General features: G+C 47.2%; 1 protein-coding gene across 1 annotated transcript in view; it reads left to right on the top strand.

Moving 5' to 3' along the window:
• The first annotated feature begins 8,977 nt into the window (after positions 1–8,977).
• LOC137380576 (solute carrier family 35 member G1-like) overlaps positions 8,978–13,211 on the top strand; it is a 69,551-nt gene continuing 65,317 nt past the window's right edge. The window contains exon 1 of the mRNA XM_068052610.1: positions 8,978–9,346. Coding sequence (XP_067908711.1) covers positions 9,112–9,346 — 235 coding nt within the window. The 5' untranslated portion in view covers positions 8,978–9,111. The remainder of the gene's footprint in view (positions 9,347–13,211) is intronic.

The raw sequence follows: 13,211 nt of genomic DNA, 5'->3' as shown, positions 1-13,211 counted from the left end.
CTCCCTCTCACTATTTGGGGGTCTATAGTGCACTCCTAGTATTGTGGCTGCCCCTTTTTTATTTTTGAGCTCCACCCATTTGGCCTCATTTGATGATTCATTTAGCAGATCATCTCTCCTCAAAGCTGTTGTTGATTTCTTAACTAATAATGCTACACACCCTCCTTTTTCATCTCCCTCTCCATCCCGCCTGAAAACTCTATATCCAGGGATGCTGAGCTGCCATTCTTGCCCTACTTTAAGCCATGTTTCCATTATAGCAACGATATCGTGTTGTTATGTGTCAATCTGTGCCCTCACCTCATCGGCTTTATTTACTATACACCTTGCATTTAGATAAATACCCTTTAACACTGCCAAATTCCTGTGTAGCACACTTTTTATCTTTTGCTTCTTCCGTCTTTCAGTCACTTGCTAATTTTCTGCCTCCTGTTCCCTGCCCTGAAATTGTCCTATCGAAGACTGCGCTCAGGTTCCCATCCCCCTGACAAACTAGTTTAAACCATCCCCCTGCCAAATTAGTTTAAACCATCCCCAACAGCACTAGCAAACCTTCCTGCAAGGAGATTTGTCCCACTCCTGTTCAGGTGCAGACTGTTCTGCTTGTACAGGTCCCATCTTCCCCAGAACCGGTCCCAAGGAAGGAAAATCAGTGGCAAACCAGTGGGAGGCATTCAAAAGCGAGTTACTACAGGCACAGTGTAGGCACGTCCTCATAAAGAGCACTGCCAAATCTAGAGCCCCCTGGCTATCTAGTAGCTTACAGGGCAAGTTGAAGCAGAAAAAGAAAGCTGGTGATGATCACAAAAATCTTAATACGTTAGAAAGCCTAGAGGAGCATATAAAGTGCAGGGATGAAGTAAAAAAGGAAAATTAGAAAAGCAAAGAGAGGACATGAAAAATTATTGGCAGATAAAATTAAGGACAACCCAAAGCTGTTTTATCAGTACATTAAGAGCAAAAAGATAACTAAGGAAAGGATAGGGCCGATCAGAGATGTACAAGGGAACTTATGCATGGATGCAGAAGATGTGGGCAGGGTTCTTAATGAGTTTTTGTCTCTGTCTTCACAAAGGAAAGTAGTTAAAAAGGGGGAGTGTGAAATATTAGATACAATAAGCATAGTGAGAGAGGAAGTACTAGAGGGTCTGAGGATAAATCGCAAGGACAGGAGGGATTGCATCCCAGGTTGTTAAAGGAAGCCAGGGAGGAAATAGTGGATGCGCTGAGGATCATCTTCAAATCCTCACTAGATACAGGCACGGTACTAGATGATTGGAGCTCTGCGAACGTTGTACCATTGTTTAAAAAGGGTACGAGGGATAGGCCAAATGACTATAGACCAGTCAGTCTGACCTTGGTGGTGGGTAAATTGTTAGAATCAATTTTGAGTGGCAGGTTTAATCAAGGATAGTCAGCATGGATTTGTTAGGGGAAGGTCATGTCTTACTAACTTAATGGAGGAAGTAACAGGCAGGATTGATGAGGGTAGTGCAGTGGATGTGGTCTACATGGATTTTAGTAAGGCATTTGACAAGGTCCCGCATGGCAGACTGGTCAGTAATATGAAAGCCCATGGGATACAAGGGACTGTGGTAGGTGGGATCCAGAATTGGCTCAGGGCCAGGAAACAAAGGGTAGTAGTCAACGGATGTTTTTGCGAATGGGAAGCTGTTTCCAGTGGCATTCCACAGGGCTCAGTGTTGGGTCCCTTGCTGTTTGTGGTGTATATTAATGATTTGAACTTAAATATGGGAGGCATGATTGGGAAATTTACTGATGACAAAAAAATTGGCTGTGTAGTTAATAGTGAAGAGGATAGCTGTAGACTCCAGAATGATATCAATGGTTTGGTTGAGTGGACGGGAAAGTGGCAAATGGAATTCAATCCAGAAGTGTGAGGTAATGCATTTGGGGAGGGCAAATAAAACGATGGAAAACACAATAAAAGGGGAGGATACTGAGAGGGCTAGAAGAATTGAGAGACATTGGAGTGCATGTCCACTGGTCCCTGAAGGTGGCAAGACAGGTAGATGGAGTGGTGAAGAAAGCATATGGATTGCTTTCCTTTATTGGCTGAGGTATAGAATACAAAAGCAGGGATCTGATGCTGGAACTGTATAAAACGCTGGTTAGGCCACTGCTGGAATATTGCGTACAGATCTGGTCACCACATTACAGAGAGCACAAAATTGCTCTGGAGAGAGTACAGAGGAGATTTACACGAATGTTGCCAGGGCTTGGAAGTTGCAGCTATGAGGAAAGGTTGGATAGGCTAGGGTTGCTTTCCCTGGAACTGAGGAGGCTGAGGGGAGACTTGATTGAGGTGTACAAAATTATGAGGTTCCTAGATAGAGTAGACAGGAAGGACCTGTTTCCCCTAGCGGAGAGGTCAATTACCCGGGGACACAGATTTAAGGTGATTGGTAGAAGATTTAGAGGGGACATGAGGAAAAGCTTTTTCACCCAGAGGGTGGTGGGTGTCTGGATTTCACAGCCTGGAACAGCGCTGGAGGCAGAAACCCTCAATTCTGTTAAAAGGTACCTGGACATGTACCTGAAGTGCTGTAACTTGCAAGGCTATGGACCAGATGCTGGTAGGTGGGATTAGATTGGGCGGCTAGTTTTTTCAGCCAGCATGGACACGATGGGTTGAATGGCCTTCTTCTGTGCCGTAAATGTTCTATGGTTCTAAGCTAATTCTTGAGCGCCTCATACACTTCCGGGCCTGCTTCAGTCTAAAATATTGCCCTTTTCCTTTCCTACACTGCTGGTTGACAGCTGGATTATCAGGATCTTCGAGGATATTGTTAGTGATGACAAACATCTTTAGACAATCCACGTATGTACTGAAAGACTCTCGGTTGCAGCTGTACTCCCCAGTCGCTCAACAATTCCCGTAGGTGCAGCTATAAGGGCTGAATGGCCTACTCCTGCTCCTATTTTTCTATCTTGGAAAGTCAGTTGATCTACATGCAGAACCCTTTTCTTAGCTCAGATTTTAATCCTTTTTTTCAAACAATGGACACTCACAAGTTCCTCAGTTGGTTAGCTGGGAACTCCTTCAACCCAAAATTTTTCAGCTTGGGAATCCCATCTTCATTGCCAAACTGTCATATCTTTCCTGACAACATCACTCGTGTGTACGACGTGGAGGTGTAGTAAAAGAGACTGGGTTAACCTGATTCCTCTTGCACACATGAATACCCACGAATGGTCACAAGATGTCGCTATTACAGCCAGCAATCATTTTTTTTCCCAAAATATACTTTATTCATAAAAATCTGTAAAAAATACATTACAATAAGAGTTCAAAACAGCACCAAGTTGACATTCCAAAAAGTGTAAAGGAAATCAGTTTTCTTCAGTACAGGAATGAGTTGCCTCACAACCCTTCCATTCCATTTTACATGCCATGTACATTTTACAGCAAAACCATATTCGGTGTATACAGTCCGAGGGGTTTCCCATAGGTCCAGCCCCTCAGTTCACTTTGGTGGGGGGACCTTACACAGTGGTCTTTCCCCATTGAGCCTTTGCAGCGGCTGCCCCAAGCTTTAGTGCGTCCCTCAGCACATAGTCCTGGACCTTGGAATGTGCCAGTCTGCAATACTCGGTCGTGGACAACTCTTAGCGCTGGAAGATCAGCAGGTTTCGGGCAGACCAAAGAGCGTCTTTCACCGAATTGGTGGTCCTCCAGCAGCAGTTGATGTTTATCTCGGTGTGCGTCCCTGGGAACAGCTCATAGAGCACAGACTCCTGTGTTACAGAGCTGCTTGGGATGAACCTCGACAAAAAACACTGCATCTCTTTCCACACCTGCTTTGCAAGGACACATTCCATAAGGAGGTGGGCAATTGTCTCTTCCCCACCGCAGCCACCTCGAGGGCAGCGTGTGGAGGGGGCATGCAGGAAGGATCTGATGGGGAGGGCCCGTCTCATCACCAGCCAAGCTACGTCTTGGTGCTTGTTTGAAAGTTCTGGTGATGAGGCATTCTGCCAAATAACTTTGGCAGTCTGCTCGGGGAACCATCCGACGGGATCCACCAGCTCCTTTTCCTGTCGGTCCTTGAGGACAATCCGTGCAGACCACTGCCTGATGTATTGGTGGTCAAAGATGCTTTCCTGCAGAAACTTTCCCACGAAGGATAGGTGGTACGGCACAGTCCAAGTGGATGGAGTGTTCCGTGGCAATATGACCAGACCCATCCTTTGTAACATCAGGGACAGAGAGAACTTCAGCACGTAGTGACACTTGGTGTTTGCATACTGGGGCTTTACATACAGCTTGATGCAGCCGTACACGAAGGTGGTCATCAGGATTTTTTTTTTATTCATTCATGTGATGTGGGCATCGCTGGCTAGGCCAGCATTTATTGCCCATTCCTAATTGCCCTCGAGAAGTTGGTAGTGAGCTGCCTTCTTGAACCGCTGCAGTCCATGTGAGGTAGGTACACTCAAAGTGCTGTTAGGAAGGGAGTTCCACGATTTTGACCCAACGACAGTGAAGGAACAGCAATATAGTTCCAAATCATGATGGTGTGTGACTTGGAGGGGAACTTGCAGGTGGTGGTGTTCCCATGCATTTGCTGCCCTTGTCCTTCTAGTTGGTAGAGGTCGCAGGTTTGGAAGGTGCTGTCTAAGGAGCTTTGGTGTGTTGCCGCAGTGCATCTTGTAGATGGTACACACTGCTGCCACTGTGCGTCGGTGTTGGAGGGAGTGAATGTGTATGGATGGGGTGCCAATCAAGCGGGCTGCTTTGTCCCAGTTGGTGTCAAGCTTCTTGAGTGTTGTTGGAGCTGCACCTATCCAGGCAAGTGGAGAGTATTCCATCACACTCCTGACTTGTGCCTTGTGAATGGTGAGCAGGCTTTGGGAAGTCAGGAGGTGAGTTACTCGCCGCAGGATTCCTAGCCTCTGACCTGCTCTTGTAGTCACAGTATTTATATGGCTACTCCAGTTCAGTTTCTGGTCAATGGTAGCCCCTAGGATGTTGATAGTGGGGGATCCAGCGATGGTAATGCCACTAAATGTCAAGGGGAGATGGTGTGATTCTCTCTTGTTGGAGATGGTCATTGCCTGACCTGTGTGTCGCGAATGTTACTTGCCACTTATCAGTCCAAGCCTGGAAATTGTCCAGGTCTTGCTGCATTCCTACACAGACTGCTTCAGTATCTGAGGAGTCGCGAATGGTGCTAAACATTGTGCAATCATCAGCGAGCATCCTCACTTCTGACTTAAAGACTGAAGGAATGTCATTGATGAAGCAGCTGAAGATAGTTGGGCCTAGGACTCTACCCTGAGGAACTCCTGCAGTGATGTCCTGGAGCTCAGATGATTGAATTCCAACAAGCACAACCATCTTCCTTTGCGCTAGGTATGACTCCAACCAGCAGTGAATTTTCCCCCTGATTCCCATTGACTTCAGTTTTGTTAGGGCTCCTTGATGTCATACTCGGTCAAATGCTGCCTTGATGTCAAGGGCAGCCACTCTCACCTCACCTCTTGAGTTCAGCTCTTTTGTCCATGTTTGAACCAAGGCTGTAATGAGGTCAGGAGCTGAGTTGCCCTGGCGGGACCCATACTGAGTGTCACTGAGCAGGTTATTGCTAAGCAAGTGTTGCTTGATGGCACTGCTGATGACACCTTCCATCACTTTACTGATGATTGAGAGTAGGCTGTTGGGGCGGTACTTGGCCGGGTTGGACTTGTCCTGCTTTTTGTGTACAGGACATACCTGGGCAATTTTTCGCATTGCCGGGTAGATGCCAGTGCTGTAGCTGTACTGGAACAGCTTGGCTAGGGGCGCGGCAAGTTCTGGAGCACAGGTCTTCAGTACTATTGCTGGAATATTGTCAGGGCCCATAGCCTTTGCAGTATCCAGTGTCTTCAGTCGTTCCTTGATATCATGCGGAGTGAATCGAATTGGCTGAAGTCTGGCATCTGTGATGCTGGGGACTTCAGGAGGAGGCCGAGATGGATCATCAACTCGGCACTTCTGGCTGAAGATTGTTGCAAATGCTTCTGCCTTATCTTTTGCACTGATATACTGGGCTCCCCCATTCTTGAGGATGGGGATATTTGTGGAGCCACCTCCTCCAGTTAGTTGTTTAATTGTCCACCACCATTCATAGCTGGATGTGGCAGGACTGCAGAGCTTAGAATTGATCCGCTGTTTATGGGATTGCTTAGCTCTGTCTTTCACATGCTGTTTACACAGTTTGGCACACAGATAGTCCTGGGTTGTAGCTTCACCAGGTTGACACCTTATTTTGAGGTATGCCTGGTGCTGTTCCTGGCATACCCTCCTGAATTCTGCATTGAACCAGGGATGGTCTCCTGGCTTGATGGTAATGGTAAAGTGCGGGACATGCTGGGCCATGAGGTTACAGATTGTGGTTGAGTACAATTCTGCTGCTGCTGATGGCCCACAGCGCCTCATGGATGCCCAGTTTTGCATTGCGAGATCTCTTTGAAATCTATCCCATTTAGCACAGTGATAGTGCTACACAACATGATGGAGGATATCCTCAATGTGAAGGCAGGACTTCGTCTCCACAAGGACTGTGCGGTGGTTACTCCCACAAATACTGTCATGGACAGAAGCATCTGTGGCAGGCAGATTAGTGAGGATGAGGTCAAGTATGTTTTTCCCTCTTGTTGGTTCCCTCACCATCTGCCGCATACCCAGTCTAGCAGCTATGTCCTTTAGGACTCGGCCAGCTTAGTCAATAGTGGTGCTACCGAGCCACTCTTGGTGATGGACATTGAAGTCCCCCACCCAGAGTACATTCTGTGCCCATGCCACCCTCAGTGCTTCCTCCAAGTGGTGTTCAACATGGAGGACTACTGACTCATCAGCTGAGGGAGGGTGGTAGGTGTAATCAGCAGGAGGTTTTTTTGCCCATGTTTGACCTGATGCCATGAGATTTCATGGGGTCCAAAGTCGATGTTGAGGACTCCCAGGACAACTCCCTCCCTACTGTATACCACTGTGCCAACACCTCTGGTGGGTCTGTCTTGCCGGTGGGATGGTCATGGCAGTGTCTGAGACATTGTCTGTTAGGTATTATTCCGTGAGTATGACTATGTCAGGCTGTTGCTTGACTAGTCTGTGGGACAGCTCTCCCAACTTTGGCACAAGCCCCCAGATGTTAGTAAGGAGGACTTTGCAGGGTCGACAGGGCTGGGTTTGCTGTTGTCGTTTCTGGTGCCTAGGTCGATGCCGGGTGGTCCGTCTGGTTTCATTCCTTTTTATTGACTTTGTAGCGGTTAGGTACAACTGAGTGGCTTGCTAGGGCATTTCAGAGGGCATGTAAGAGTTAACCACATTGCGGTGGGTCTGGAGTCACATGTAGGCCAGACCAGGTAAGGACAGCAGATTTCCTTCCCTAAAGGATATTAGTGAACCAGATGGGTTTTTACAACAATCGCCAATGGTTTCACGGCCATCATTAGACTAGCTTTTTAATTCCAGATTTTTAATGAATTGAATTCAAATTCCACCTTCTGCTGTGGTGGGATTCGAACTCATGTCCCCACAATAATACCCTGGGTCTCTGGGTTACTAGTCCAGTGACAATACCACCGCCTCCCGCGACGTAGGGTACATTTTTCCCGCCCTTATCCAGAGGTTTGAACATCGTGTCCCTCCGGACCTGGTCCATTTTAGATCTCCAGATAAAGTGGAAAATGGCTCAGGTGACCGCCACGGCGCACGAGTGGGGTATGGGCCAGACTTGCGCCACATACAGCAACAACGTGAGCGCCTTGCACCTGATGACCAGGTTCTTACCCACAATGGAGAGAGATCACTGCTCCCACATGCTCCGTTTATGGTGTACCTTGGCAACTTGCTCCTTCCAGGTTTTGGTGCATGCCCCAGCCCTTCCGAAACCATATCCCCTGCACCTTCAGGTAGTCTGACCTGACGGTGAAGGGGACAAAGGATCGGTCGGCCTAGTTCCCAAATAACATGGCCTCACTCTTGCCGTGATTGGCTTTGGCTCCCGAGGCCAGTTTGGCCCTCCGTCCCTGCCTGGGTGCAGGAGCAGCCACAGGCTGCCCTGTAGAGGGGCTTCACCACCCCCCATCCCCATAGTGGTGGCTTGGTTGCAAGATCCATTTTTAAATTTAAATTTAAAAAGTTGGAAGAGGGCGCCTCCATTTTGAAAAGCCCTCTTCCTCACTTACCTCCTTTGCAGCCTGCCGCTCCTTTCAAGCTGGAAGACCTCTGATTGGCCCTCCAGTTTCGAGAGCCCCCGCCAATTGTCCGTAATTTGTCAGCAAGCCTGTCTCCGGGCCAATTAACACAACACCGCCCACCCCAAAGAAAATCACAATTAGTGACTGTTTCCCCCGGGGATGGTTTGACTCAGAAACAGTGCCCACCCTAGGTGTTACAATTAACGGTCAAGAAAGCCAATCATTTCCATTGTGAAGGAAAAAAACCCCTATGTACAGAAAATACCTTCCACTTGGCTTCATGGCAGTAACCTTTTAAAAACATTACAATAAAAACAAAGACATTTGCACCTTCAACTGACCTGAGAATCTACCCAAGAACAATTAGCCTCCAGCTGACCCAAGAGGGTGCCACATTTGCAGCTTTTGGCCTTAAAAGGGCACTCCTTTTACACACAGATGCACTTTAGTGCCAGAATAATTCATTATTTATGAGATAGTATCATATTCATGTACTTAAACTCCGAGGTACAGTGAACAGCCCGATTAAGTAGATAATTTAAAGATAAAAGTGACGGGGCAAAGCATACATCCTGGTTCAGTGGCACAACACAACTATTTATGGGCAGCTTACTGTATGAATTTGAGGCTGTCAGTGGATCTGAAAGTCTTTTTTTTGTTTCAGTTTATGTTACTTTCAAATAACTGACTGATGGGTTTCTATTTATGGGCCTTGCTTCCTCCAACGCTCAGCGTCGTGCAATCAGGAGCCATTTTGTTGGTAAGCACCGCCCCTTAACACAAGTGTTTATTTGAGGTGACGGCGGTTGGGACAACTATTCAGTTTCTAACACTAGGAACAGTTTAGTACAGGTAGTTTGGACGGTGGGGCTGTTGTGTAGGGGATGAAGGTGAGTGCTGTTTAAAATGAGCGTTTATTATGGTTCAGAGGAGGTGGAGGATGATGTTACTGTGGCTCCAGGGCTTGAGCCGCATGTCCTTGAAGTTCTGGTGGAAAAGCCCAGCCGAGGAGCTGCCAGTCCCGAGTGTAATGGGACCTCGGGCTCAGGGCACCGAGCAGCAGCAAGAAAATACTTCAACTTTACTTCTTGCTGTCAGTCTCAGAGAGTCAGAGACTCAGCTGATGAGGGAGGCCCGCCAGGTACTGTTGCTCTTTTCAAATCCCACCTTTTTATTCTCTTTTTCTTTTAAAAGATGTAATCTTTGCGTGTGTTTTTAGAGATAAACACTGTTTTATTGATCAAGTTTTTTTTTACTGCAAGATAATTTTGACACCTCACAATGACTAGGCAAAATGTTGTGCATCATGAAACCTGATGTGCGAAGAGCCTTTGGGGATTTTGTTACCAGTCGGCAGTGGAGAGATGTCAGTGTTCAACAGAACCTCATTAAATGTCCCTACAGATCACTGTATTTGAAGGGAGAAAAGATCACATTTTGTCACATCTCTCTTTCAGAGTGAATTGCTGAAATTGCCCCATAGTTTACCATTATGTTTTTTGCACTTTCCAAGATGGAGGAGGGAGGGGAGGGAGGGAGGGGGGGGGAGAGACCCTCTCCAAATTCTATCTAACCCCCCCCCCACCCCAAAACCAGGACTTACATTTGAATTTTTGAAAAACTTGTCAACTACCAAATAGAAAATGCTGCCTTCATTATAGAAAGCATGTTTTGCTAATATACCACAGCAACAACTTATTTATGTACCCCCTTTAATATTTAAAAAAAACTCCTGAAGTTCACAAAAATGCAATCAAGCCAAAGCAGCCATGAACTTATTGCATGGTGGAGTGGCCTACTCCTGCTCCAAATTTGTGTGTTTGTATTAGCAGGGGTGAACAAAAACTTAGCCAAAGAAGTGGATTTTAAGGAGGTCTTAAAGGAGGTGGTTTAGGGAAAAATTAAAGACTTACATTTGTATAGTGCCTTTTGTGACCACAGGACATATCCTAAAGTGCCAATGAACTACTTTTAAAAGTGTAGTCAGTGTTGTGATGTAGGAAACGCAGTGGGCAATTTGCACACTGCAAACTCCCACAAACAGCAATGCGATCATGATATGAGAATTTATTTTTGTGATGCTGATTAGGGATAAATATTGACCAGGGCACTGGGGATAACTGCCCTGCTGTGCTTTGAAATAGTGCCATAGGATCTTTTGCACCCACCTGAGAGGGCAGACATGGCCTTGGGTTTAACGTCTCATCTGAAAAACAGCACCTCTGAAAGTGTAGCACTCCCTCAGTACGGCACTGGAGCGTCAGCCTAGATTTTTGTGCATGAGTCATGGAGTGGAACTTGAACCCACAATCTTCTGACTCTGGCAAGAATGCTGCCAACTGATCCACAGCTGACACTCGTGGGCAATTCTAGAGCACAAGGGCAGGGTGCTGATGGTACAGCTGCTAATAGTGGGGTGAAGGCAAGGGGACGATATGAGGCCAAAGGCAAAGGTGTTTAGTGTTTGTGTATGGGGAGGGGTGGGCTGGTGGTTTGTAGTTGTAGAACTGGAGGAGTTTACAGAGTTAAGGAGGTGTTACGGCCAGGTGAGGAGGGGGTCTCGAGCTCTACTCTTGCCTGCAACAGGGTTTATTCTTTTTTAAACAGTGGTTGTGCTTACCACCTCTGTGAATGTTTTACTTTTCCTGTTTACTGTGATTGGTTCTTTCACAATCAGACAGGTTTTCTTGAGATTTTTTTTTTGTTCGTTCGGGAGATGTGTCAGCATTCCTGTCAGCATCCCTAATTGCCCTTGAGAAGGTGCTACTGAGCTGCCTTCTTGAACCACTGTAGTCCTTGGGGTGTAGGTACACCCACAGTGCTGTTAGGAAGGGAGTTCCAAGATTTTGACCCAGTGACAGTGAAGGAACGGCGATATAGTTCCAAGTCAGGATGGTGTGTGACTGCAAGGGGAACTTGCAGGTGGTGTTCCCATGCATCTGTTGCCCTTGTCCTAGGTGGTAGAGGTCGAGAGTTTGGAAGGTGCCGTCGAAGGAGTCTTGGTGAGTTGCTGAAGTGCATCTTGCAGATGGTACACACTGCTGCCACTGTGTATCGGTGGTGAAGGGAATGAATGTTTGTGGATGGGGTGCTAATCAAGCGGGCTGCTTTGTCCTGGATGATGTCGAGCTTCTTGAGTGTTGTTGGAGCTGCACCGATCTAGGCAATTGGAGAGTATTTCATCACATTCCTGACTTGTGTCTTGTAGATGGTGGACAGGCTTTGGGGAGGCAGGAGGTGAGTTATTCGCTGTATAATTCCCAGCCTCTGACCTGCTCTCGTAGTCACAGCATTTATGTGGCTGGTCCAGTTCAGTTCTAGTCAATTGTGACCCCCAGGATGTTGATTGTAGGGGATTCAGCAATGGTAATGCCATTTAATGTCAAGGGGAGATGGTTAGATTCTCTCTTGTTGGAGATTGCCATTGCCTGGCACTTGTGTGGGATGTATGTTACTTGCCACTTATCAGCCCAAACCTGGATGTTGTCCAGGTCTGCTGCATTTCTACCTGCTTGGTATCACTCCAACCAGTGGGGAGTCCTCCCCCGATTCCCATTGATACCAGTTTTACTAGGGCTCCTTGATGCCATGCTCAGTCAAATGCTGCCAAGGACAAGGGCAGTCACTGTCACCTCATCTGTTCAGTTCAGCTCTTTTTGTCCACGTTTGAACCAAGGCTGTAATGAGGTCTGGAGCTGAGTGGCCCTGGCGGAAACAAAACTGTCAGTGAGCAGGTTATTGCTCAGCAAATGCTGCTTAATAGCACTGTCGATGATCCCTTCCATCACTTTTACTGATGATCGGTAGTAGACTGATAGAGTGGTAATTGGCCGGGTCGCAATTGTCATGCTTTTTGTGTACAGGACATACCTGGGCAATTTTCCACAATGCTGGGTAGATGCCAACGTTGTAGCTGTACTAGAACAGCTTGGCCAGGGGTGTGGCAACTTTTGGAGTTCAAGTCTTCAGTACTGTTGCCGGACGGTTGTCAGGGCCTGTAGCCTTCGTAGCATCCAGTGCCTTCAGCCGTTTCTTGATACCACGTGGAGTGAATCAGATTGGCTGAAGACTGGCATCTGTGATGTTGGGTACCTCAGGAGGAGGCCAAGATGGATCATTCACTTGGCACTTCTGGCTGAAGCTGGATGCAAATGCTTCAGCCTTATCTTTTGCACTGATGTGCTGGGTTTCCCCCATCGTTGAGAATGGGGATGTTGTGGATTCTCCTCCTGTCAGTTGTTTAATTGTCCACCACCATTTACGACTGGATGTGGCAGGATTGCGGAGCTTGGGTCTGATCTGTTGGTTGTGGGATCGCTTAACCCTGTCTATCACGTACTGCTTCTGTTGTTTGGCACACGAGTAATCCTGGGTTGTAGCTTCACCAAGTTGACACCTCATTTTTAGGTATGCCTAGTGCTCTACTGGCAAGCCCTCCTGCACATTTCATTGAACCAAGATTGTTCCCCCGGCTGGATGGTAATGGTAGAGTGGGGGATATGCTGGGGCATGAGGTTACAGATTGTGGTTGAATGCAAGCAATTGCGTTGCTGCTGATGATCCACAGCACTGTGTGGATGCCCAGTTGTGAGTTGCTTGATCTATTCAAAATCTATCCCATTTAGCATGGTGTTAGTGCCACACAGCATGATGGAGGGTACCCTCAGTGTGAAGATGGGACTTTGTCTCCACAAGGATGCTGCGGTAATAACTCCTACAAATACTGTCATGGACAGATGCATCTGATAGGTAGATTGGTGAGGACTTCGTCAAGTAGGTTTTTCCCCTATTTCTAGTTGCCTTGCACCTGCTGCAGACCCAGTCTAGCAGCAATGTCTTTTAGGACTGTGCCAGCTTGGTCAGTAGTGGTGTGACTGAGCCACTCTTGACCATGGACATTTGAGTCCCCCACCCAGAGTACATTCTTAAATTCTTCACCCTTGCCAGCCTCAGTGCTGCTTCCAATTGGTGTTGAATCAGTACTCCATGTTGATCAGCCAAAGGGT

Source organism: Heterodontus francisci, chromosome 20, assembly GCF_036365525.1.
Source record: "Heterodontus francisci isolate sHetFra1 chromosome 20, sHetFra1.hap1, whole genome shotgun sequence".
NCBI lineage: Eukaryota > Metazoa > Chordata > Chondrichthyes > Heterodontiformes > Heterodontidae > Heterodontus > Heterodontus francisci.
The sequence above is the reverse complement of the archived record's forward strand: the minus strand, read 5'-3'. Positions and strand labels throughout refer to the sequence as shown.